The following is a 27,710-nucleotide window of genomic DNA, read 5'->3' as shown; positions in this document are numbered from 1 at the left end:
ACAACAAAAACAAACGTGAGGGGATGGATTTCGTAACGCTGCCGGTCGATTCGAAAACTGGGTTTTTGGGGCACATCTTCGGGAAATCTGTGAGTGGAATAACCGAAGTGCTTTCAGAGATTTGTCATTTTCAAGATAGCTGCATGCGTTCTGCCTAGCTTGCTGTTCTGATTGTGGAGGATTTCAGTGGTGACGGATGTTTTTCATCAAGGACGTCCGTTGATTGTGGGGACAACTCCACACTTTCAGAATGCAGTGATGGCTTATGATATACAGAACACTGGTTCAATAGTATATATTTGACATTGAACTCTATTACCAGTGCTTATAGAAGTTGCAGGGGCCAGATCTTTTTTGACCCCAGCAGGGAAACAACTGGAATGCAGTGCACGCTTGATTTTTCTGCTGTGTTGTTCAATACTTGCATTAACAAATTTGGATTCAGCGTCTGTACCACACAATCTTTACCGCTACAAAAAGAAGAAAACAGTTGTAATTATGTTTCCTGAATGTGGAAATGGAACACAGGAAACCTTGGTCAAGTGCTTTGCCGTCGCAATCGCAGCCACACAGCTGTGGAGAGAATCTGGTTGGAAACCATCACTGGGGAAGCCTTCGGCTTTCAGTTCATTCGACACGGCTTCTCTAAAACCATAGCACGTGGAAATGCAAACACATCTGAAACACATTCCTGTATAGGAGGAAACCGGTTCGACAAAACACCCAGAATGCTCCAAGAATCCGTGGGCTAAAGGGTAGGCTAGAAATGCCCCATTGGTCGAATAGGAACACTCCAGAAACCCAAAGTGCTTGCCTGACAAGGCTATGTTATCACGGAAATGTCACAGGGCGTCTATCTGCGTCTTTATTTCGTTGTCGCCGGGTGCTTGAAGGATAGGCCATATTATCAAGGTCAGTCATGCTCATGAATCCACCGTTTAGTCCAGCTGCTTTGTCGTTTGTGCTTACCTGTTTGTGTCATGGGTCGTAATCCACGTTATAGGGTGAGTTTTCATGCATCATTTATGCTATCTAAAGTTTCACACACACACACACACAAGCACAAATGAACACTCACATTTCACCGACAGAAACGTGCACACGCGTCCCTTTTTTCTTACTCTTATTTTATCAGGTCATGGCTGAGAACACACGTTTATTTTCAGCAATGACCAGTGAGTAATTAGGGTTAACTGTCGGGCTCAGGGACAGGACAACATGTTCTTTAACCTTGCCGGCTCCGGGGCTATATTCCCCAACCTCTGTTGAACTGGTTAGGTGCTCTGGCTTTACAGTGATTCTCCTGCAACTCTGCCCAATTTGACTTGACATACGCCAGGTACATATGAGTTACTGAGGAGAATTGACAAACAAATCTATAGGGGCCCCCTGAACTACAAATTAAGAGTGTAGGCACTAAAGGTTAAGAGCGTTTTAATACTACAATAGTTTTATTCAGATTACAATCAGAATCAGAAAGAGCTTTATTGCCAAGTGAGTTTCACAACAAACACAGAATTTGTTCTGGCACATTAGTGCAACAATGTATACATAAGAAATAGATGTGTACATTGGGAGGGGGTATAGATTAGTCCATTAGAGGGTTGTGTGTATGTAGGGAGGGGTTCTAGATTAGTCCAGTTGAGGGTTGTGTGTATGTGGAGAGGGGTTATAGATTAGTCCAGTTGAGGGTTGTGTCTCTGTGGGGAGGTGGTATATATTTCTCCAGTTGAGGATTGTGTGTGTATGTGGGGAGGGGGTATAATGAGTTTGGTTCTGGGGGCATGTTCACGAGGCCTACTGCTGTAGGAAAGAAACTGTTCTTGTGGAGAGAGACTTTGGTCCTGATAGACCTCAACCTTCTGCCAGAGGAGAGAGATCTGAATTGTCCATTTCCAGGGTGAGAGGTATCAGCCCCAATCCTTTCACCTCTGCGTCCATGAGGTGTGTAGGTCGTGTAGAGACGGCAGATTGCAGCCAATCACCCTCTCTGCACAGCGGATGATGCGTTGCAGCCTGCCCTTGCCCTTGGCAGTGGCTGCAGCATACCAGGCGGTGATGGAGAAGGTCAGGATGGACTCTATGATAGCAGTGTAGAAATGCAACAGCATAGTCTTCAGCTGCCAAAGGAAGTACATCCTCTGCTGTGATTTCTTGGTAAGAGAGGTGATGTTCAGTTCCCACTTAAGGTCCTGGGCGATGTTGGTGCCCAGAAAGCGAAAGGACTCCACAAAGTTGATTGGGGATTGGGGGAAGGGCAGCTGGGCTTCTCCTGAAGTGCACAATCATCTCTACAGTCTATAGGGCATTGAGCGCCAAGTTTTTCTGACTGCACCAGGATACCAGATGGCCACTCTTCCACCTGTAGGTTGGCCGAGTCTCCATCAGAAATAAGTCAGATGAGGGTGGTGTCAGACAGAGAGGAGCTTGACCGAGTTTTGACTGGAGGTACAGCTGTTGGTGTACAGGCAGAAGAGTAGGGAGGACAGGATGCAACCTTGATGGGAGACAGCGTTGATGGTCAGGGGGTCAGACAAATGCTTCCCCAGCCTCACGTGCTGCCTCCTGTTGGACAGGAAGGCTGTGATCCATCTGCGTGTGGACTTGGGCACTCCCGATTGGGAGAGATTGTCCCGGAGCAAAGCGGGGTTGGTGCGGAATGTGGAACGGAGGTGCACAAACAGGATTCTGGACAAGACATGTTGACTTATTGTCATCAAAGATTTTCCATAGCGTAAAACGGGAGATTTTCCATAGCGTAAAACGGGAGATTTTCCATAGCGTAAAACGGGAGATTTTCTATAGCGTAAAACCTTTTCCATATCTAATTCTTAGGTGACCTAGGGACAGTTTTCCAACAGATACTCAATGTCTCGCTCAGTGTGTACTGAGCGGCGACAAGCAGTGATGCATGAAGCCTGGTTCTGCGCCATCTATAAACCAAATTTAAAAAACGAATGTTTGGAAACAACTAAAGACGTCTTACATTGGCACTGAAACAGTTCACACTCACCAGCAGCAGCTCTTTCTGTGCAGAGAACACCGTGCTTCATACCAGGTAGACAACATTATCAGAGTTCATACGCCTCAGTGGTCCGGTCTAAGAGCTGCATTACTCATTTTATTTACAATTTATTTTAACATTATTTTAATGAAATTATGTTCTGTTAAACTACAGTAGTGTAAAAAAAAAAACAAAGAGTAATCCTGGACTAAAAAGATCCCTGTGGAAATGTTCCATTGAAATAGAAATTCTAGTTGAGAACTAGGCTTAATCTGCTTCCATAAAATCAGCCTGTAGAGTTTAGATTGCTAGCCGGAGTAACTAACGACCTAACAGTGCTTGCAGATATTGTTAATTGAATGGCTTTAATTGACTGACATGACAAGAAAGAAATGCTTTCAAAATTGCTCAAAAAAACTATTCAAAAGATATACAGGAATACACATGAATCTGTAGGTAGTTACCAATTCAGACCATGCAATGGGCTGGCCTTGCGTATCCACACACACACACACACACAAACACTCACACACATAGACATTAAGCTGTTAACTGGGAAGAAATAGAGAGGCGAAGAAGGATAGGCTTTGAATAATGAATTTGAAGAGGACTGTTACACAGCAGACAAGCCTTTGAAGTGACATAACTTCGTTCCACAGCTTTCCCATCATTGTTCACACAACAGGGAGAAACACAGGAAGAGGGGGAAGAACATTGAGGAGGAAAAGGAGGAAGAAACAAATAGATAGAAAGAAAAGGAATCAGAAAGAAAAACAAGAGAGGGAGAGACAGAGAGAGATGTGTGGGAGACATGAGTTGTGAAGGAGAGACAGAGGGACATGTGGGAGATATGAGAGAGGTGCGAGGTAGAGACAAAACGAGTGACGTGTGGGAGACATGGGAGAGGTGAGAGAGAGAGACAGATGTGTGGGAGACATGGGAGATATGAGAGAGAGAGAGAGGGACATGTGGGAGGCTTGAGAGAGGTGAGAGAGAGAGATGTGTGGGAGACATGGGAGATATGAGAGAGAGACGTGTGGGAGACACGGGCGAGGTGAGAGAGAGAGACGTGTGGGAGATATGAGAGAGGTGAGAGAGAGAGACAGAGAGAGACGTGTGGGAGACATGGGAGATATGAGAGAGAGAGAGAGAGAGACGTGTGGGAGATATGAGAGAGGTGAGAGAGAGAGACAGAGAGAGACGCGTGGGAGACACGGGAGAGGTAAGAGGAGGATACACAGAGAGAGATAGAGACGTGAGAGAGGGAGAGACTCTGAGTCATAGACAAGAGACAGTGCCTTAGTCAGTGAGACATGGTGCCTGCAACATCAAGAGCTGTGGATTTGTTTCCCACTGGGGCCCTCCGTTCGTAAAATGTATGCATGACTGTAAGTCGCTTTGGATAAAAGCTTCCCTAAATGGCATATATTATATATATTTTACTCATCCACTACAGCTATCCATCATATTCTGAAAAGTGGTATATTAACATATGGGCTTCTGTTTGCTCCCTGATGAACTCTTTGAACTCTTTGTGACGTTGCCCCCATTCCACAACTCCCTCAGGCTTTGTGATGAATCTGCTAACATCTGGAAATAAAACCAATTTCACGCCTCCAGAAGCCCCGAAGTGAGGCACGGTAATCAGGCTGATGTGCCTGGACTCCATCATTCATGCATTTTTACATCCAGTGGCTGAGCACTAGTTGAGGGACGTCGTTTGTGACGTTCAAATCAGACACCCGTTCATTGTCGTGGGGGGGGGGGGGTCACATCGTTCATTAAAGCGTCGGGGCAGGTGAATGAGTGAAGGGGACACTACGTGATTAACAGGAGGCCCAGTATATAACAGATGCAAACATTTGTGGTTCATTTGAAACTCTTACACTGGCCAGGAACCAGGTTAGAAACCAAGCTTGAGACCAGGCTAGAAACCAGGTTAGAAACAAGGCTTGAAACCAGGTTAGAAACTTTAGGTGCCAGGTTAACTAATTTGCGGTACACTTGCCAGGGTGTATTAAGTCGTATCTGGTATCCCAAGACACTTGTGTAGTTCTGTATACCAGTTTACCCCAATTGGTTTACTGTGTGAAAAGGCAGGTTTTTCTCTGGGCGAATGTTGCAGTAAACGTTATGTTATAATTTAGCTTTCTCCCTTTTTATTCTCTCCTGGCAAATTCATATTTTATATATATAGTATGTCCAGTATATTGCATGCCAACAATAGATCGTGGTGCTGTTCTAAAACTGTGTTTATGGTACTGTCAAAACACTGGTGCACCTGGTGGTGAAGGAGGTGCACTGCACAGGGAACAGGTTGTCGTTTAAGAGGCTTCGCTGTGTCAGGTCTAACCTCCTCTCCCTGTCCTCCTCCCCAGTCACCGGACCAAGGCATCGGGCTGGCCACCTCCTGGTTCCTGGGGCGCCTCACATGGAGCCCCCAATGGATGGGATATCGGCGCAAATAGAGACGGCCGTGACTGCTACATCACGTAAGTGAGGAGAGGAGACGAGTGGAGAGGAGGAGAGGGGGGAGTGGGGGACGGGAGGGGAGAAAGGGAGGCGAGATCTCCCCCGGTCCCAGATGTTTGTGACGCTTTGTCAACCTGTGATTATTCTAGCCACGTCATTGCCTAGTGCCTCCACACACACTCTCCCTCCATCTCTCTCTCTCCCTCCCTCCACATCTCTCCCTCCCTCCACCTCTCCCCCTCCATCTCTCTCCCTCCCTCCATCTCTCTCCCTCCATTTCTCTCCCTCCATCTCTCCCTCCCTCCATCTGCCTTCAAAATACCCATTCTCCCTCTCCTTGCACTGCTGCGCACAAACATCGCCTGCCGCACATTCTCTCTCTCCCTCTCTCTCTTTCCCTCCCTCTTTCTCGCTCTCTCTCTCCCTCGCACACTCAGACACTCGCACACATACGTACACACTCACAGACACCCGCCAGACTTGCTGTAGCAGGCTCTCTGGAGCGGAGAAGTTAAGCCCAGTTATGTGCTATGCCGGCTCCTGATAAAGGCTTCACCTGCGTACGGTTTTGCTTTGATCTGGACGACACTGCATGTAGGAGGGGAGATGCCAGGCTGCAGTACTGTCAGTAAAATCTATCCCTAGCCTGTTCTGGATAGGAGGACTCCAGGTAAAATACCTATATATCTGTCTGTCTGTCTATCGGTCTCAATCTATCTACATGTCTGTCTGTCTCTATCTATCTCTATTTTTCTCATCCTCTAACCATGTCTATCTATATGTCTATCTATGTCTAATCCAGTGTTCTGGCTGGTGGTTCTAGTGCTGTCCTGTCCTGTACTGCATGTGGTCAGGAAAGCCCTAAGTAACAAGTGCCTGGTTGGTTGCTCCTTCCTACCTCGGTCAGTTTCTGCTGGAGGATATGGACGAGGCTTTGCTCCTCCGCTGTTTCCCTTCGGCAGTTTGCTTGGCAGAGGAACGTGGAAGCCAGGGCCAATCGTTGCCATTCTAAAAATATGACAGGCGGCACACAGGCGAGTTACCAAGCGTCCCTTGGCAACCTCACTTTCACATCTCTTCACACAAAACGTATTATTTATTTTTTGTTTCCTCCGGACAGCTTGTAGCCTGGAACACGGACCCTGGCGTGAACCGAGCGAGTGCACGTTGCTCGCCCCGTGATTACAGGCAGAGCGAGCGCTCGTACAGAGGTCGCGCGGTATGTTGTGTTGCAGAACTGTAGGCTTTGACATGCTCCGGGAAATAGGTTGGGGGACTTGTCACACGCGCGGGCAATAGCCGGCATACGATGCCAGCGACGTTACGTAACACACGGAGCTCCATAAGTATTTGATCCAGTCTGCACAAGGGGCTCGTCGCAGTGCTTAACTGGAAGAAGAAGACTCATGAATAATATTGTGTTTGCACGCGCCCGTGTGCATGTGTGTGTGTATCAGCAGTGATCTGTTCGTTTTTTTCAAGATTCCAGACATTTGCTGACAACATGTGGTGTTGATAAATCAGCGGAATGCATAACAGGGATAAATGAATGAAGCGGTAACAGTGAAGTAAATACTGCACCACCATATAGACCAGCAAACTGGCAAATGGCCTCTGGAAGAAGATGCATGTTTTATGTTCAAGTCTGTTTAAAGGTGGGATTAAATAAATACCACTGTTGTGATGTAGCCACGAGGCTTCTTGAAGACATATTATGGAAGAGGATAAATCCTTTACAATGTCACACTCCTCCTGCCCGGGACCCTTTTCTGTCATCCCCTCCCATTCTCCCTCTCTCTCTGTCTCCCCCTTTCTCTCCACCTCCCTCCTCTCTCCCATCCAATCTCCACAACCACTCTCTCTCCTACGCTCTCTCCTTTTCCGCACCCTCTCTACCCCCTCTTTCTCCCTTTCTCTCCCCCTTCTCTCTATCTGCTCTCTCTCTCTCTCCTCCTCTTCCTCACCCTTTCTCTGTTTGGTAAACGGAACGCTATAGGAGATATTAAATATAGAGTGGGCCACATTTAGGTGAAAAGGTGGCTTAAGCTAGAACTCAAGAGTCAGCAACATTGTGTAAAGTTGTCGTCTTCAAGAGCTTTAGTTCAAACAATACCTGTCTATCAGTGGTAATACAAAGTACTTAGAACACCAACACCACCCATGCAGGAAATGGGTGGTCAAGAAAACCTAAAAGAAATTACAAAGAGAAATGGTTTCCTGCAACAATTTTAGACATTCTCTAATATTGGTGGGGACTGGACAGTGGTTCATTTTTGCTTTAGTCGTATATCTTATCCATCACTCGGCTGCTTAGTGTTAAGTCCTTCTGGAGTATAAAAATTCTGAAATAAAAATATAAATAAACGATTATATTGCACTTTGTTGACTTTTATTTAACAAGTAACTAGTGGTTTTCAGGGAAAATCTAATGTTCAAGGCTTAATTGCAGTGAAAATTATAATTGTGGTCATCGTTTGTAAAATATGTTTTTCTCTTTTAGCTGCAAATCTAGCTTTTTTGGGTGCTAACTGTTCAACTGTGCTGTTGTCTGTACTGCATTTACATGAAGTACACTCCCTCCTAAACCTGCCTGATAGTACTTCCTCAAGGCTTACTATATTAACTGGCTACTGTGCAAATTTGGCTTTAGTAGACAGAGAGAAACATTTGGTTAGCATAGCTAAATAGTTATGTTCCAATGTAATTTTTCTAAAATGATTCTCAAATTGAACAGTCTGGCTAGGCTATATGCAATAACATTCAATATTGCCAAAGCATCTACTGGTTGTATTCTTTCTCAAAAGATCCCACTTTGGCTTGCAGATGCCTAAACCTGAGGACCCTTTATGAAAATGAAAACGTTTGTATATTAATGAGGAGACCAAGCAGTTGATATAATGACTGACAAACGCCATAAAGGAAGTACCCCTTCAGATGTCTCGCCCATACTTCAGCTCCTCGGCTCTAGTTGCTTTGACATCCGGTTGGGCAAAAGTTCCAAGTGTGAATGAAACAAACAGGCATGATTTTGCCGGCATTGTCAGCATGTGTAATGGTTTTTGACTGGGCGAGTTTTTGCATGTCACGGTTTCAATGTCCCTTTCATTGTTTGTGAAACAGAGTGATGAGAGTCCCAGTCCTCTGTGGACCAAGCAACTCTGGCAGAATGGCAGTGGTATACCATGTTTACGGAACTCTGTGTTGAGAATTGGAGAAGTGCGTTCAACTGCATTGAGTTTTCATCCTAACTGTATGAAGCTGTCTCAGCACTGAATTTGTATGTTTTTATTATTTTAAACGTGTTTAGTTCTGCCTCTGCACTGTGTTTGACTTGATGTTCTGTCCTGTATCATGTTCTGTGTTTTGTGCGGACCCCTGTAGGTGTAGCTGAAGTGTTTGGCACTAGCTAATGGGGATCCTGCAATGATACTAAAATCCAAACCTCAAATGAAAATTTCACCGCAAAGGTTACGTTTAATTGCACCGACTAACAAACTGTCTAGAAGTTTGACTGGATCCAGGCAGCATGAAAGATTAGGGCTACAAAGAAATTAATATTTACATGCAATTCCTCCCACACATGACTGTTCCATCTAATTGCATTCTTTCTAATACACGAAGGGTTTGGGAAAAGACTGAAACTATGGTAAAGAGTTTTTAAAAACAATTTAAAAGAAAAGTTTTAGTTCCATTAAGGCCAAGATATATTTATCTGAGGTAGACCAGCATCTCGACAATAACCCATCCTCAGCCTGGGGGAGTGGGAAACATGGAACTAGGGTGGGACTTTAGTATGTAGTGGTGCTGACTGGGGTGAATCCGATGCAGGGCTGTTGGTACGTTAGGAGGTCGGCAATCTCAAGCAGGTGGCCGTGGTTGGAGACGAGACGGCACACTTCCTGGTTGCAGAGGCACATATGTTTTCCCGCTGTGCGCAATCTGCTGCAGTCGTCATGTAAGTTCTCAAACCCGCAACACAAATCCAAAGTGAACTGGTCTCAGTGGCACCTCGGTAAAGACGAGGGTGAATACAATATGCCATTCAGCCACGTTACACGAATCCATGGAGAGGTAATGACTGTAGTTAAAGCGTTGATAAGAAGAGGTCCGTGTGTCTTCTGCCATAGACCTCTATGTACATTTGAATAGGCCCCCGCCTGCACCCCCATCACCCCCCCCCCCCAACCTCGCACGGCTCTGCCACAGATTAATTGTGGGTATTCAGCGGCAGGGGGAACATGTGTCAGGAATGGTTGTGAATTGCACACTGTCTCCCCGGGCAGCCCACTGGCCTAATTACCCAACAGAGTGGGCATCATGGGGGGGGTGTTGCCACTGCCTCTGATGGCATGGGGGCGTTGCTGCTGATGGTTCTGGGGAGGGGAGAGGAATTTAATGGACGATACAAACACGTGTGCATAAGTGTATGTATATATATTTTTTTCCAAACATTTCTTGTTATGGTTTGTGTTTGTAACATTATCTACAGACATTGGTTTAACACAGTTCTCTTTAGCAAGAAAGACACATAAAAATTCAGTGGTATAGTGGTAAAAAAACAAAAATGTGGTGTTATTTAGCCAGTATCGGTTCAGGAGGGGGAGGCTTCGTCAGCAGGCTCATCTTGCTCTAGAAACTTCTGTAGGTGGCTTGGTCACCTGCAACGCTATGTTTGTCGGGTCAGCGAGCTTCTGCGTACACATGTTGACGTATGACTTTCTGGTTTGATCAGCAGTGTGGAAAAAAGAATGGCTCTATGAGGCTGACTAGAAGGAAAGCTCATCCACAATCCACAAACCTCACCAGTTTGTTGTTTTGTGATGAAACAGAGTCGGGTTAGAGATCAATATGATGAAATTTGGGAAGCAAGGAAATGGGTCAAATGGGGGTAAAAACACTATTCACACTGGTCTCGTTTCACCAGCACACAGAGGTCAAAGGCGCACTGGCCATTGGCCACATTGGCCACACTTTCTATTTTCGGTTTCATGTATGGATGAACAAGCAGGATTCTGCCATATGGGGCAGAGTACATTGAGTGTGTCTTATTTGAGATGGCCTCAATAAGAGTGATAGTATGTTTTGGCTCCAGGAAGATACAATCGCAGCTTGACTTTCATTTCCCACGTCTTCTATTTTGAGTCATGGCAGTATGCCAACTTCAAACTAACTTCAAAATAAATGCTTTGTTTCAGGTTTTAATGTTTAAAGAACTAAATAGACTGGGAATCCTCTATTTGGTTCATACTGAAGAGCATTACTTTTCAGTATGAACTAAATAGAGGATTGGTTTACTACAATTGAATGTATCATATTTATTGAACAATCTAGCTGCAGTAGTTTTCTTAGAAGGGAATTTTGGTGCACATAGATACCGTATGTTTTTCTTTTTAACATATTCTGTTGAATAGATTTGGAATACATTTGGATATACTGAACCACACCTCCATTTCAAAGATGAAAGGTACGGCAAGAAGCCGATTAGTGTATTTCAGCTCAGGTTTTCAACGTGTCAGTTGTTTGAAAACCAAATGCAGCAGGCATAACAGAACAAGTCCCCAGATCCGGCGTGTTGCTGAAAAAGGAAACCAGTTAGAAAATACTTCATCCCTTCCATGCCGCTGAGTGTGGCCTTTTAGTGACACTATTCTCACGTAGCTGAGCTTTTGTTGTCTCTTTTCCCTCTTCCAGCCAAGTGTCCCAAAGCAGCTCCCTGGAGGAGGTCCGTCTGGAAGGGGACAAATTTGTCACTCCGACCCCCCGCAAGGTGGAGATGAGACGAGATCCGGTCCTGGGCTTTGGCTTCGTGGCAGGCAGTGAGAAACCAGTGGTGGTCCGTTCAGTCACTCCAGGTAAACCAACCAAACCCCTTTAAATTAATCTCCAGTTTATATCCATATTTTCTTTTACTTGAACAGTGAACGCTAGGAAAAGAACAGAAGCACTGATCTCCCTTTTATTTGTTTGCTGGACCTAAAAAACATAATTTTTTATTTCTGTGAAAATGCTTTAAAATGCCTGAAGTTTTAAACTTTTAATCACCTACTAACCAATAATTTGACCAATAATGTTTAATAGATAGCCATCTCCAGGAACTCAGATGGAGTTATGTATTACACCAGGGACTCAAATGGAGATTTGTATATCACTAGGGACTCAGATGGAGTTGTATATATTACCATGGACTCAGATGGAGTTATGTATTACACCAGGGACTCAGGTGGTATTATGTACATCACCAGGGACTCAAATGGAGATTTGTATATCACTAGGGACTCAGATGGAGTTATGTATTTCACCAGGGACTCAGATGGAGTTATGTATATCACCAGGTATGCAGATGGAGTTGTATATATCACCAGGAACTCAGATGGAGTTATGTATTACACCAGGGACTCAGGTGGCATTATGTATATCACCAGGGACTCAGATGGAGTAATGTATATCACCAGGGACTCAGGTGGTGTTATGTATTTCACCAGGGACTCAGATGGAGTTATGTATATCACCAGGTATCCAGATGGAGTTATGTATTACACCAGGGACTCAGGTGGCATTATGTTTATCACCAGGGACTCAGGTGGCATTATGTTTATCACCAGGGACTCAGATGGAGTAATGTATATCACCAGGGACTCAGGTGGTGTTGTGTATATCTCCAGGGAATCAGGTGGCATTATGTTTATCACCAGGGACTCAGATGGAGTAATGTATATCACCAGGGACTCAGGTGGTGTTGTGTATATCTCCAGGGAATCAGGTGTTGTTGTGTATATCACCAGGGAATCAGATGAAGTTATGTTTATTACCAGGGACTCAGAAGGAGTTATGTATATCTCCAGGGAATCAGATGGAGTTACGTATATTACCAGGGACTCAGATGGAGTAATGTATATCACCAGGGACTCAGATGGAGTAATGTATATCACCAGGGACTCAGGTGGTGTTGTGTGTATCACCAGGGACTCAGGTGGTGTTGTGTATATCACCAGGAACTCAGATGGAGTTATGTATATCCAAAGGTTACCAAATGATAAAGGAAGGCAATGAGTGGGTGATGACAAGTTGACAACCAATGAAAGCCCATGATATTTTAATTAACCATGCACTTCAACATCATTTATGCATCTGCCGACTTAACGTCTAAGAGCCAGACTATAATGAGTACAGAAACATAAGCATGACCTACTAGAAGCATTCTTAATTAGTAGCGTTTCTCTGTGGTTCCTTGTTCCTTGGCAGGTGGTCCTTCAGAGGGAAGACTGACCCCGGGAGACGAGATCGTCATGATTAATGACGAGCCCGTAGGCTCCGCCCCCAGGGAGAGGGTCATCGACCTCGTCAGGTACAGGCACTCAACATATTACAGCACACATCCCTGCTCAGGTTAGATGAGATTTATGTACGTACTGTTACTCAACTGGACGCTTGTTTCCTGGAACAGTGTGATGTCAAGCTGTGCATGCCTTGCTGAGTCATCTCAGTGAGTCTTCAGAATAGTAGATGTCAGGAAAGGTCCACATTTCCTGTTTCAATGAAAGGGTTAATGACCATTGTGCAGTTTTAATCTCAATGCGAAAAACACCAAGATAAGAAGTGAGAGGAAGGTACAGTATTTTACCCACACTGCACTGGACTATGTGGATCCAACTGTAGGCCTCTGCCAGGGTCGGTTATTTCCATGTGTCATATTAAAAAGATGCAGTTGACTCGGTTGAGTGACTGACTGACAAAGCGATTGACTGACAGAGCATGTGACTGAGTGAACGAATGAGTCCTAATAATGTGACCTACATGATGTGGCCCGTAGAGTGTGCACGGTAGATTAGTGCAGTGAAACAGGACCACGAGGCGTGCCAAGATCCGTCTTAGCGCCGGACTCTGGTTCCATTACAGGAGGAACAGTCAGGCTTGAGGGCAAGGCTGAAACAAACGGTTCACCCGGTTAGCCCTCGTCTGTAGGCTTATTTCAGGATTTGTATTAAAAACATAATCGTCCCACTTTAGGAGAACCAACGCCAGAATCAACAGTTTTTAATACAAATCCGCTATACAAGAATGTGCTGTATTTTCCTTTTAAATCTAGAGTTCTTTGTTTGTCTGCAGGAGCTGCAAGGAGTCCATTGTCCTGACGGTGGTCCAGCCGTACCCAGTAAGTCTTCCTCATATCATCTCAAAGGTTTCCACCGAAAGATTCCTGAGTGTACTCCAGGGAAAATAGTCTCTGGTGCTGATTGGTTCGTCGACTCTCTGAATCCAAGACAATCTGACTCCAACCGAAAGGTGGCCATTTGTCTGTTCTGGCTGAGGGTTCACACGACCGAACGGACCAAAGACCAAATACATAACACTGAAAATGGTCCAGTTCCGCTCATGGTGGCGTCAAAAATGTTCTCCCAGGTGAACGTGAACCTGTAGTGAAGCCAGGATGAACTACGGAGAGACACAACACTTTAGCAGCTACTGATATTTCTACGTTTATGCTATTGCTATGTGAAACCATGACTGTGTAAAACTTATAAAGCGTATTACATTGAATCACTCCCGCAAACAGTTCAGAACATTTTGTAATTTGAGCATTCATTTCTTCTAATTACATTTCACTGTATGAATACGTTCTCACAGGAAACAATGAGATATAGTGTAACTGTTGGTAATGGCCTCAACTTATGAAGGAGCTTATCATGAAAACGCCTTCTGTTTACAGAAAACCGAAATAATGAGAACTAGATATGAAAAGAGAGGTAGTGAAAGAGAAAGAGGGAGTGAAAAAAGGGAAACAAGACAGAGTGAGAAAGAGACCTCCAGAATGACACTAAAGGCTGGTTTGTTTGGATGACCCACTAGCTGGGTGGCAGGCATTGAGTCTCTTAGTTGTCTCTGTAAAATCTGTTGGGTTACTGACGTAAAGTGATGTTTTGAATCCAATAAGAGAAAACTGTACTGTTGTTATTCTGTTGATTACCAATTTAAAATAGAAGGCAGTTTTGGGGGATTTGTGTTATAAGGCAAATTCCCCAAGGCTAAGGGCAGTAGCCAGGTCATCCCGAATGGCATCTGACCGACCTGACTATTTTCAGGGTATTCTTATTCTTTTGATAGAGAAGAGATGGGGCTGAAGTCTATACCAGAGGGAGGGTGTAAGACCACTGGATGAGCGTAGCCTCGTGTAATGAAAATGAACGGTATAAACAGACTCATTAGCCAAAATAACAATGGGAGTCCACATGCTTTGTTCAGAAGTATCAGGAATTACATTCACTCTCATAGGTGGCATGTGGTATCAGTCTGACAGCCAGGCTCCTAATTGGCCATTCCCCTGAAAAAAAAACCTATGGATTACAGCTCCTGGGTTAAAGGTACAGTATAGTGCAATATTGGTCTTCCACAGTAATATTTGACTTGCTAGAGGTCTGATTGGCTGTGATATTCTGCTATCGATTTCTCCTGTTTTGATTTTGTGGGTTGGGGCAATAGACCAATAGTGAAATCATTGTAATTGCCAAAAGTCTGAGATTTGTTTTGAACAAAGAATAATGTCCTTGGTATTTACCGATCTACCACAAGTGGGACAAAGCCAATATGTAGCACCATTGAATTACCTTTGAACACAACCCAACTGGCTGTTTTAAAAGAGAACCAAGCTCTGTCCACTATTTAAAACTTCTCATTCAACCTTTCACTGTTGTCTTTTATCAGACAGCTGTGCAGTGGCTCAATGGCAGAAACACCAGAGGTGGTCTTTCTCACTGCACACCCTTCCAGACTAATCAAAGTACTGTACTACAAATGTAATGAATGAGAGGATTTGATGAAGACACTACTGGGGTTGTGTCTTTTGGATACGACAGTAGAAAAGAAAGACTTCTGGTCACACGCCATTAGGGAATGGATGACAAGCTGGGGCTCCTCTAAAGGGGCAGACCTGTTGCCAACGGTTGTTTTTTCTCCTTTCTTTTTCTCCTCTCCTGCTTTCTGTGTCTCCCTGGCTTTCTGTCAATATCTCCATTTCTGTCTTCCCCAGTCACCAAAATCTGCATTTATCAGTGCTGCAAAGAAGGCCAAGCTAAAGTCAAATCCGGTGAAAGTCCGCTTTGCCGAGGAGGTCATCATTAACGGACAGGTCCCGGTTAGTACTACTACAACACATTGTCTCTATCCCAGAGACATTACCGGATCACATGTTCTTCACCAGCCACATGTACAAGCAGGCGCCAAAGTCTCCAACCTTCGATTTTCCAGTATTCCATAGTACTCTGCATTGAACTGTGAAACTTTGTTAAAAATGTTCATCTGTCCACGGTGTTGTCACAAGTGATGTGTGTTTTGTGACTACATTCACGGTGTAGCCTCGGTAGTATTGTTTTTTTTTTTGTAGCTTCGTTGGTAACATCGGGGCGGTCCGTTAGATTCCCACAGAGTATCCAGTATATTAAGACAAGCCACCTGGGTCCGTGACACACTGACAGCACCGGGCCCTTATTCGGTTTCGCTTCAGTGTGACGTTGATAGTGAGCGTGGCATGCTATTGGAATAATTAAAAGCCCTGAGATTGACTCCATTGTCTTCCTTTTCCCAGGAGTCGGTGAAGGACAACTCTCTGCTCTTCATGCCAAATGTTCTGAAGGTGTACCTGGAGAACGGACAGACCAAGTCTTTTAAGTTCGACAGCAACACATCTATTAAGGTACAGCAGCGCGCCCTGTCTTTCGCTAAGGTGCCTCAGCCTGGACGTTTTTTTAATTAAAGGGGCTTTTTTTCACAGGCCACTTGTAAGAAGCGTTGGTTCCTTTGTTTCTCTGTAGCGTACTGTATCATCTGTACATACTAATGACTCAGTAACTGAACCAATGTAAGGCAAGTCAGTGGTGACTTCATTTAAATGTGACGCATGGAGGACTGGGCTCGCTACTGTCGCACACAAAAACGCCTCCGAACTGTTTAAATCTGTGTAATGCATTAAGTAACATGTGACCCTGACGTATTCTGGACCGCATAATCATTAATCATTGTTTGAATGCAGATTTTTTTTACATTTGGTTTCTAGACTGAAAACACATTCATTTAAAAATGTACCCAGGACATGCAGTATTCCATAACTGTTTTGACAGCGTAGTCCTTCACACATGTTTAGCTTCAGCTGTCCACAGCCACGTGCTTCGTTATGTTTTTTTCTTCACACCTCGCTCATTTGGCCCTGCTCCCAAGCCTTGGCCCTGCCCAGCTCACGTCTGGTTAACGCAGAACATGTCTTCTGTCCCCCGTGAAAGGACGTCACATTGACCCTGCAGGAGAAGCTTTCCATTAAGAGCATTGAGCACTTCTCCCTAATGCTGGAGCACAGGAACGAGGGCTCGGCAAGCAGGCTCATGCTTCTCCACGAGCAGGAAATGTTGAGTCAGGTGAGATTGGGGGGTGGGGACATTTCACTATAGCTCAGCTTCTTAATGTAGTAATTACTTATAAATACACAGCCTCATCTCAACACAATATAGAACGAGATATAGTTTCCACCACAATTTTGTTTTGTTTTTATGACTGCTGTCATAAATAACCTTTCTTTATACATACAAAAAAGAGTATATAGTATATATTTTAGGGCAATTTTTGCAAATAGTGCATGGGCACTTTTTTATAGAAATCCGGTCAGTACATTGTGTATTTTCACCCATCATTCATTTCAGAGGACATCTCGTTTAATTTCTATTTCACCTCCTCACTAAAATGCTAATTTCTTGTCCTGGCCTGGTAACCTAGGTGACACAGAGACCAGGAGCGCACAAGATGAAATGCTTCTTTCGCATCAGCTTTGTCCCAAAGGACCCCGTTGACCTGCTCAGGAGAGATGCAGTGGCGTTTGAATATCTCTACGTCCAGGTGATTCATGGCACATGGCGGAGCACAGCATGTGATTAAAACAGCCGCACGTCTATTGTTACCAAAGCCGATACCTCTGCATGATGTTCCACAGTGTATATTTGTCAAGATCTCTGACAGAAACACTCACTTAATGGGTCCAATGTTGACCTGGAGCCCAACACGTTCAGAGTTACTAGTTAAGCCAGATGCTATGTGTGCTTTGCATTCATATCGTTGGCTTGATGGTCAGCAACAACAATCCAACCAGTTGAACCTTGCCCCCCCCCCCGTTCTCTGCGTCCAGAGCTGTAATGACGTGGTTCTGGAAAGATTTGGGTCGGAGCTGAAATATGACACGGCGCTCCGCCTGGCGGCCCTGCAGATGTACATCCTGACCGTCAACACCAAGCAGTCGCAGAAAGTCTCCCTCAAGTACATCGAGTGAGTGGCTGGTGTCGCACGAAGCCGACCTGGTAACAGGTCAATATGGACCGGCCCAACATCTGGCCTGGCCCCCCCCCGGCGAAGTGTTGTCGAGTCACAGATTCTGTTCAGTATCCTGAATTCATTTGCAAATAACTATATTCAGGATTTGATATTCAAGAGGATGTAGAGTAAACGTTTGGCACAAAATTTGGTTTTGTGAGCATGTCCACGTGCATTGCACAGATATTTTAAAGATTTAAGCACGTAAATTTGGTATAATCCATTTTTACATACGTTTTTGGACATAAATAATTGAGATACACTCATTGATTGTGTTCAGGTATAAGGCTATGGCGCAGCATTCTTACAATGCTGTTATGAGCACCAAGCTGACCCTCACAGTCTAATTAAATAAATAACCACAACACAGTGGAGAGTGCATGACCTCTTAATTTCGGCATTATTTACCAGTTTTATACAGCTGTAAACACATTTTCATGAACATATATGTAATGGTAAAGTTTATCAGGGCGTGCTGGAAGGGTGTGCCCATCTTTTTAATCATGAATTCAGATTGTGCAACTAAATGTGTAGCGTCTTTAACGCAACTCTCCTATTGGATTTATATGGCTATGCAAGTATGCAAAAGGTTTATTCACATCTATGTGAGATACATGTCAGATTTCTGCCCTGATTGTTATGCCGTAAATACCACTGGTAGAAATATTTAAATTGTTCATTATCGATTCACTATTGGTTAATCATTGATTTGTGTCTTTATAATTTGATGCTGAATGCATGTATTCTGCTGTTCTCTTACGTTGTACATGGAATCTGTGTTACCATGGTTTCTTGTTCTTCAGGAAGGAGTGGGGTTTGGCGCTGTTCCTTCCTCCTGCAGTACTGTCCAGCATGAAAGAGAAGAATATCAAGAAAGCCCTTACACACATTCTCAAAACCAACCAGAACCTGGTGCCTCCTGGAAAAAAGGTGTCGTATCCTTACTCTCCCTAATTCCTCCTTCACTGAGCAGTTGCGGTCCGACCATCCGTCATTTCCAGTAGATGTCTTTAAATAGCCTAAATGTTTCTGTGTGTGCACCAAAAGGATCACTCACTGGCTAATAATGAGATGTTTGGCACTTAAAATATCCAATGTGTGGTGAATAAAAGGGCCGGTGTATTAAAAATGCCAGGGCCATTATCTGACACAGGTCCAACCCCGCTACTTGCTCTTTCCTTTCACTTGCACATCACACTGGAAAGGTGTACCACCTAGTGGAATACACAGAATTAACAACTGTTCCTGGAATGGTCAGGAACGTCCCACGGTTTGATAATGTAACCCGCCACATGACTGTGCCATTGTCATCAGAGCGCCCGTTTCACTGCGCACATTATCTTGACTTGACCCATGTTCTTTTTCAGCTGTCAGCGCTACAGGCCAAGGTCCACTATCTGAAGTACCTCAGTGATCTGAGACTGTACGGGGGACGGGTTTTCAAATCTGTCCTGCTGGTAAATAACCACCACTTCCTTTCTGACTTCAAAACAGTTGAAACGAGGTCAGGGCACGATATTTGTGTTTTGTCCTTTGTCTTTTAATGGTTGTGTACTTGTGCCTGCGCCCACGACCGCAGCAGGGAGAGAAGCACACCGAGGTGACCCTGCTGGTGGGTCCGAGGTACGGCATCAGTCATGTGATCAACACCAAGACTAACCTGGTGGCCCTGCTGGCAGACTTCAGCCACGTCAACCGAATCGAAATGTACACCGAGGACGAGAAGAATGTCAGGGTGGAGCTGCACGTTCTGGATGTGAAGGTGCAATTCAAATGGATCTTCAAAATGGGCCGGGTCTGAATGCGCTGGGAATAGTCATTCGGATAAGTGCAATTAGTTGTCGACCGACCAGATTTAATAAGAAATAATAGCATAAATTATTAATCAAAATAAATGAATGCTCGACAAGAACCATTAGGATAATACCATGTCTGTTCGGTTTCTGACATTACCTCGTCCATTTGTCAGTGTGTGTTAATTGTGGTCCTCTTATCTCCCGGTTCTCCAGCCCATCACTCTGCTAATGGAGTCCACAGATGCCATGAATCTGGCCTGTCTGACCGCTGGCTATTACAGGCTGCTGGTGGACTCCCGCCGCTCCATCTTCAACATGGCCAAAACAGGAAGTGCAGACAGCGGTGAGTCTCTAGACAGTTCCCAGAAGACAGCTGTAAGTTGATACATTATCACCACTGATGTTACAGATTTAACTTGATTATCAACCATTCTGCGATACCTGTCCCAGGCCATGACTCCAGGGGGAAGCAGAACTACCAGGCCATTGAGTGGACGTACAGCACCTCCTTCAGGGCGTGTGAGGAGCCGCAGCACCAAAACAACCAGCGCTGCACCACCAGAGAACCCTCCTCAAACAGGGACTCGTACAGGGACTCCGAGTACATGGACCAGGGGAGGGGTGAGGGGGACATCTCCCCGGTCTACATCACTGAGGTCCAGCAGCCGTACAGCATGCACATCGCTGAGAGGGTGGACACCAGGGGCCCCACGCACCTCCAACCATACGCCTGTGTCGCCAGACCCAAGCCACAGGACTCCCCGCGCAGCGCCAAGGTCTCCTTCATCTTCGGGGACCCTCCTTTGGACAGCGTTGACCCCCAGAACCTGGGCTACCAGAGATTAATGGACGAGGGCCCAGAGGTTCTGCACGACCACAGCCCCCTGTACCAGAGACTAGAGGAGGAGTATAAGAGCGAGGATCCCATGGGGATGGACGGAGAGGGCTATCTGTACGCCGCCAAAATCTTCGGCAACACTGAGTGCATCGAGGAGCCACTGCTGCACGACATCTGCTACGCTGACACCACGGACGCCGACGAGGACGAGGACGACGTCAGCTGCGAGGAGGACATGGGGCTGATGGGGGACCTGGACAAGGCCACGTTCCTCTCGCTATCAGGTTCCAGCGATGACATCATTGACCTGACATCCCTGCCCCCACCACCCGAGGGCACCGACCAGGAGGACAACGAGGACGTGTTGCTCCACTCCCTCAACCTGGCCATCGCGGCCCCACCCCCAGGCTTCAGGGACAGCTCAGATGAGGACGAGCAGCATGCTGGGGCCCAGGGGCCCGTTAGGAAGAGCCAAGGGACCTGTGACGATATCCCTGTGTCCCTCATTGACTCAGTCCCCACACAGGGGGCCCTGGAGGGTGAGGGGGCCCTGGAGGGGCAGGGGGCCCTGCAGGGTGAGGGGGTCCTGGAGGGGCAAGGGGCCCTGGACGATGCTATGGTGTCGACCCTACAGGCCCTGGAGGCCCTTGCTGCTGCAGAGGAGCCGTGCCCACAGTCAGACAGTAGCTCAGGTCCCTCTTCTTCTTACACTATTGTAACGTTTATTCACTGACACCACACAGAGTGTTTCAGCCATCCGCTTTCTGATTTGTTGCTGTTGATTTTTCAATAAAATACCATTTTTTGTTATATGTTTCCATTCTGTGCGTGTATTGTTTCATTTGTTTTGAACATAAAAAGTTTTTGTGTCACACATTTTGAGTTTCAGTACTTTTATGTGGGTGGTTTTGACAGTAATATTGTTTGTTTGTCGTTTGTCAGCACTTGCGAAAAGGCATTTCAAATCACCGCTTTTTTTTTAATGAACAAATCAAATGTATTTTTCATATAACGCCTCTAAAGTGCCTCAGGTGACATTGTTAATAAAATATCTGTCTCTCTGTGGCACACAGGTGTAGAAATATCACGGGCTTTTAGCCCCGAGTCCTCGTCGGACTCTGGCAACGAGACTAACTCTTCAGAAATGACGGAGAGTTCAGAGCTCGTCGCCGCTCAGAAACTCTCTGAAACTCACATGAGACTGTATTTGCCCAGCACTGAGGGCTACCAAACCCTGAACGAGGAGAAAACTGAGCTTCTCGTAAAAGTGTGCGAGGACGGCGCTGCCCAGGTCCAAGAGCAAAACCTACAGGACATCCAGAGTGTGGGTGGGGAGGAGGGGGCCAAGTCCTCGACCGTGCCCGACCAGACCCTTCGCTCAGAAGGGGGAGAGATGGAACCAGAGACCATGGAGACCAAATCCCTCACCGACTACTTCAGCAAACTGCACAAAGGCTCTGCTATGAGTAAGCAGCCAGGGAAGTGGAGTGAGGTTAGGATTCAGGGAGACAAAGATGACTCGTCAGAAAAACGACACGGCAACGCCCAGATCTCAAATAGAGGGGAGCCGCCTAAATATAACTCAGATCCACCCAAATATAATGCCACCCAAAGGGAATCTCCGTACATGAGCCAGTTTGAATTGGGACGGACGCCGTATCCTTATCGAGAGAAGCCCCCAAGATATCACCGGCTGCCTGAACACAAAATGGTAGACGACCGCTCCACAGACAGCGCGGGTGACTCACAGACCTCCCACTCTGACAGAGTAACGACTACGGGAGACAAGCCAAACCCGAAGGATAGAGGCCAGCAGGTAGACCCCCGCAGCCCGGAGGGGGACAACCCACCAGGGGTCGACGCGCGGCAGCAGCAGACGAGGATCCCCTCAGCGGAGCAGGACGTGGTGCGGTTATACGACTACCACCAGAACAAGCGTGTGTCGTCACTACCGAGCAGCAAGGGTGGGAACTCCTTGCAGGGCTCGCAGTGCTCCTCCATAGATGCCGGCTGCAGTACGGGAAGTAGCAGCTGCGCCACCCCAATGGACTCACCTCTCTGCCCTGGAGAAAACATGCACCTCCTCTCAGAGTCCTCCTTCAAGGGGCTGGTCTACGCAACTGGGGAGGAGAAGGCCAGTGGCACTTTGGGACAAGTGACACAGCAGGGCAAGGCTGGACATCCGACCGTGGACCCCACTCTGCTGAGGAAAATCCACGCAGCCACCAGCGCAGAGCCTGGGTTCGGAACCGTGCGCCGAGATGGCAGCCAGCGGATTCCCAAGATAAAAGAAACCACAGGTACTGCAAAAATACGAGTCTTTTGTCAAGTCTGATGTCAGTGTTCTTAAGCGGGTGGGTACTGCAGTTTCAGGAGCACAGCAAGGATGATGATCAAGTATGTACTAGCTTCATGTGGACCTCCATATAGTGGCTTTGTGGAGTATTCAGACACACTCACTTTCTACAGAGTGTGTGTGTTATAGACTCAAAATCAAATTTGCCATTAAACACATAAAGACCAAACTGAAATATCTTAGTTACATAAGTATTTAGACCTTTGACACTCTAGACACTCTGAATTAAGCTCATATGCACTCTGTTCTTTGTAATCATCCCTGAAATGTCTCTAGAACTTGATTGGAATCCACCTATGGCAAATTAAATTGATTGGACACGATTTAGGGAGGTGCACACCTTTCTATGTCAGAGCAAATATCAAGTCATGAAGTCCAAGGAACTCTGCAGATTGTGTCAAGGCATACATCTGGGGACTGTTATAAAAAATAGCAAAAGCAAAGAAAGTTCCCAGGAGAATAGTGGGCTCATTTATTGCAAAATGGAATAAGTCTGAAACCACCAAGAACCTTCCTGGTGGTGGCCATCCACCCTGGGGTGAAGATTCCACTGTCAGCCTTACAAAAACAGCCAAGATGACGCTGGAATAGCTCTGGGACACATCTGTGAATGTTCTTGAGTAGTCCAGCCAAAACCCAGACTTCATTGAACATCTGTGGGGAGACCTGAAGATATCAGTTCACAGATGCCCCCCATCCAATTTTACAGAGCTTGAGAGGATCTACAAATATGGGAGAAACTCCCCAAATCCAAGTGTGAGAAGAGAGTAGCAGCATACCCAGTTAAACGGCAAGCTGTGATTGCAACAAAAAGCATTTATGCACTTACAGAAGTGTCTGAATGCTTTTATAGATCAGATATTTTCAAATCTTATTTTCAATAAATTTCACCAAATGTCCCCTCAAAAATACTTTTACTTTGTCATTATGTAGTATTGTGTATAGACTTATGGCAAACAAGTATAACACAACAAAATGTGGAGAAAGTCAAGGGGTCTGAATTGTTTCTGAATGCACTGTATATACACTGTGATGCAATGCCATTATCCATTTAGACAGATACACATTACTGAGCATTTCACCTGGTAGTAGTATACAGTACAGTACGTCCATTATATAACATTCTGAACAGAGAGAAGACCTGAAATCCACACTTACCTAGTTTTTCTCCATTCCCTACGAACCAAGCTACACTATGAGAGTACGATTTACCACTAGAAACCGTCTGAAATGATTACAGGAAATGGCGGTTTGGCATCAAAGCGGCATTCCACGCTCTCAGGGAGATGCTTAACGATTCCCTTTGTTTTTCTGTTCCCCCTAGTGTAGCTCGCATGCAGCTCGAGACCGCTGCGAGGAACGACCCTTCTTCAGCTCTGTCCGGCGAGGTCCATGCTGCCGCCGCCAACTCACCGCCATCATTAACCAGAAACAGCGGCACAGAGAACCGTGTGCCGAGGCAGCAGTGGTGCCAGCGCCCTAAGCCCCTCCCACTCCCAACCCAGGCTTTCCCCCCAAGCGTACACCCTATCATAGGCAGCCTCATGAAGCCGGCGCAGCCGAGGGTCCAGATGCCGAGCCGGAGCAGGAGCCAGATCCCACCCGGCCAAGGGAGCCTAGAAGCTCTACTGGAGAAAACCAAAGCCGGTCTGAGCAGGAGGAGCACCCAGAGAGTCCGGTCACCTGACCATCCCACCAAAAAACAGTGCAGGTCTGCTTTTTCCAGAACACTGTGCGGGAGCTCGTCGTTTTCTCAGGGCTCGGCGAGGTCGGCGAGCTTTCAGCGGTCCTCTGGCGGGAGGCTCCTCAGGGGTGCCTCCATCACGCTGCCGGCATCACAGGATGCCACGCAGCTCCGAGCCGTGCCGCCTCCCAGACTTGACAGCGGCATTTGGAGGAGATGGCTCTTCACAAGCTGCGTCCCCAAGAGAAGGACCAGCAGCAATGGCGACAGTGAAGACAGAGAAGGACGTGGCGAAAACCTCAAGACCAAGCCGTTCTTGGAGGGTCAGAAGGCTCAGTCACTACCTGCCAGCCCGGATGTTGAGAGGGAGAACACTGCCACTCAGTATGCTTTTACAGCCGAGCCCTCCCATGTGGCTGGAGAAGTCCACCAGGCCAGCGGTGTGAATGTGAGCGCTGTGAGTCTGGAAGCCCGGCTGAGTCGTGGAAACTCACTGAAGGAGACACCATCTCTCCCCCGGGGATTCTCAGAGAGAGATTCCTTGGAGGTGACGAACCCGGCATGCACCGGAGAGGGCCAGGGAAGGAGTCAGAGGTCAACGATGCCGACCTGTCGGGGTTCAGCTATCTGCTCTCTATGGAGGTCCTAGAGTTGGTATCCACCCTCCCCCCAACCCCCCCCCCACCCCCACCCACCCCCCACCCCCCCACCGGGGACCACCTTACTCATCCTGCCTCATAGTTTCCATACCCACCGCTGCTTAACACAGACATGCATGTTACCGGTGGACGAGAGATTGAGCCCCGAGAGGACGGCAGCTCGAGGTGGTGGCCAAGGTTGAACGAGGTCTTCGTGAAATGGCTTGGGGCAGTGCCCCGGAGACCAAAGTATGAATGCAATGGCATGTTACCATACCACAGTGTCTGCCATCATGAAACATCCGTCGTTCACGTTCCATCCAGTGCAACACTCCTCTACATGCAAACGCTAAAACACTGTTGTCTCTCTGATTAGCGATTTCAAAGCCATACATAAGATATGTGGGTTTTATCAGACCCAAAACAATGTGAACTGCTGTGACAAACTTTGCCTTGTGTATATTTTGTTTGATATATGATATAAGTAAAATAAATTATATTAATCAACACTTTCAAAAGATTATATTCAGGCCTCTTAGAAGAAGCATATGATCTTAAGGGTATATTAACTGATATTATTTGATAAATATAATTTTACAATTTGATAAACACCTTATGGGGTGTTATGTGTTGAAGAACCTCTAGTATATCTGTATTATATTTGTATTAAATATTGAAAATATATATATATGATACATGACACATTATATAAGAAAAGCTCTAGACACATGAACTTGCAAGACAAATTATATGATACAGTTTATGATGACTGCAATCTTTTTCCATTTGCTAAATCATAAAACATACTTTATGAATTTTTGCACATAACATCATTGAGTACGTTCTTGTTGTTCTTGTCAGCACCACTAAAATATATTAAAAGTTGAAAATGTTGCAACCTTATATTGAAATTCTGTCTTTATTATAAGCCCAACATATGGCTCCCCCACAATACACAAATCCCAACGTATGGCTGCCCCACTATATCCAAAGCCCAACATATGGCTCCCCCACAATACCCAAAGCCCAACGTATGTCTCCCCCACTATTCCCAAATCCCAACGTACGGCTCCCCCACTATACCCAAATCCCAACGTATGTCTCCCCCACTATTCCCAAATCCCAACGTACGGCTCCCCCACTATACCCAAATCCCAACGTATGTCTCCCCCACTATTCCCAAATCCCAACGTATGGCTCCCCCACAATACCCAAATCCCAACTTATGTCTCCCCCACTATTCCCAAATCCCAACGTATGTCTCCCCCACTATTCCCAAATCCCAACGTACGGCTCCCCCACTATACCCAAATCCCAACGTATGTCTCCCCCACTATTCCCAAATCCCAACGTATGGCTCCCCCACAATACCCAAATCCCAACTTATGTCTCCCCCACTATTCCCAAATCCCAACGTATGGCTCCCCCCTATACCCAAATCCCAACGTATGGCTGCCCCATTATACCCAAATCCCAACGTATGGCTCCCCCACTATACCCAAAGCCCAACGTATGTCTCCCCCACTATTCCCAAATCCCAATGTACGGCTCCCCCACTATACCCAAATCCCAATGTACGGCTCCCCCACTATACCCAAAGCCCAACATACGGCTCCCCCACAATACCCAAAGCCCAACGTATGTCTCCCCCACTATTCCCAAATCCCAACGTATGGCTTCCCCCCATACCCAAATCCCAACGTATGTCTCCCCCACTATTCCCAAATCCCAACGTATGGCTCCCCCCTATACCCAAATCCCAACGTATGGCTCCCCCACTATACCCAAATCCCAACGTATGGCTGCCCCATTATACCCAAATACCAACGTATGGCTCCCCCCCTATACCCAAATCCCAACGTATGGCTCCCCCACAATACCCAAATACCAACGTTTGGCTGCCCCACTATACCCAAATCCCAACGTATGGCTCCCCCACTATACCCAAATCCCAACGTTGGGCTCCCCCACTTCCCAGCTCACTTGATCTGATTCACTTGGTTGTAAAACAGTGTTGAAATCTTTAAAGACTCAGTACACTGTGATGATCACATGTTTTGGCCTGTCTATGTTCAGGTGGCCAGAAGGTTTTTAATTGATTTTGTATGACACCTATAGTATAACACCTATAGCATTACACCTCTGATGCATGTTGGCATTTTGTCCTACTGCAGCTAATAGCTAATGTGTTGGTTGTCTTAATTTTGTTTTTATTGTATTTCTTTGAACCAAGGTTTCACTTTCGTATACACAGAAATCGCCCCTGAAACCTGTAACAGACAGAAATTTGCATCCAAAACATAATTTCTACCTTGGGGATTTCTACCTTCACTAGCTTGTAGATTTGCTATCATAAACAAAACAAACAATATGCTTGTTGCTGTCAATACCTGCTGAGCATGACAGGAATGACATGAAATTGGTAAAAGAAAAATCAGCTTTCACCCAAAATAATCACTAATGAAAACTGTAAATAATTTATTTTAATTTCTTACAGAAAATGGTACATAAAAAATTCACCAAAACCTGACAACTTCAGAAATGCCATTAAATTATAGGGTTAAGAGCTAGATCCAA

General features: G+C 45.9%; 1 protein-coding gene across 6 annotated transcripts in view; it reads left to right on the top strand.

Annotated features, from left to right (window-relative positions):
* frmpd4 (FERM and PDZ domain containing 4) overlaps nucleotides 1–25,187 on the top strand; it is a 47,308-nt gene extending 22,121 nt beyond the window's left edge. For 3 of the 6 annotated variants that reach the window (XM_029115839.2, XM_029115840.2, XM_029115838.2), the window contains exons 2-17: nucleotides 5,383–5,496; nucleotides 11,168–11,328; nucleotides 12,719–12,821; nucleotides 13,583–13,628; nucleotides 15,501–15,605; nucleotides 16,056–16,163; nucleotides 16,747–16,878; nucleotides 17,234–17,353; nucleotides 17,640–17,776; nucleotides 18,625–18,751; nucleotides 19,189–19,278; nucleotides 19,401–19,583; nucleotides 19,831–19,960; nucleotides 20,068–21,147; nucleotides 21,529–22,755; nucleotides 24,141–25,187. In XM_029115839.2, coding sequence (XP_028971672.2) covers nucleotides 5,383–5,496; nucleotides 11,168–11,328; nucleotides 12,719–12,821; nucleotides 13,583–13,628; nucleotides 15,501–15,605; nucleotides 16,056–16,163; nucleotides 16,747–16,878; nucleotides 17,234–17,353; nucleotides 17,640–17,776; nucleotides 18,625–18,751; nucleotides 19,189–19,278; nucleotides 19,401–19,583; nucleotides 19,831–19,960; nucleotides 20,068–21,147; nucleotides 21,529–22,755; nucleotides 24,141–25,144 — 4,867 coding nt within the window. In that variant the 3' untranslated portion in view covers nucleotides 25,145–25,187. Of the gene's footprint in view, nucleotides 1–824; nucleotides 913–5,382; nucleotides 5,497–5,906; nucleotides 6,147–11,167; nucleotides 11,329–12,718; nucleotides 12,822–13,582; nucleotides 13,629–15,500; nucleotides 15,606–16,055; nucleotides 16,164–16,746; nucleotides 16,879–17,233; nucleotides 17,354–17,639; nucleotides 17,777–18,624; nucleotides 18,752–19,188; nucleotides 19,279–19,400; nucleotides 19,584–19,830; nucleotides 19,961–20,067; nucleotides 21,148–21,528; nucleotides 22,756–24,135 lie in introns of those variants that run through there. The other 3 variants (XM_034288928.1, XM_020040994.3, XM_029115841.2) reach the window with 3 other exon arrangements.
* Nucleotides 25,188–27,710: the final 2,523 nt, after the last annotated feature.

Source organism: Esox lucius, chromosome 20 (genome assembly GCF_011004845.1).
Source record: "Esox lucius isolate fEsoLuc1 chromosome 20, fEsoLuc1.pri, whole genome shotgun sequence".
NCBI lineage: Eukaryota > Metazoa > Chordata > Actinopteri > Esociformes > Esocidae > Esox > Esox lucius.
This window is presented reverse-complemented; position numbering and strand designations above follow the sequence as displayed.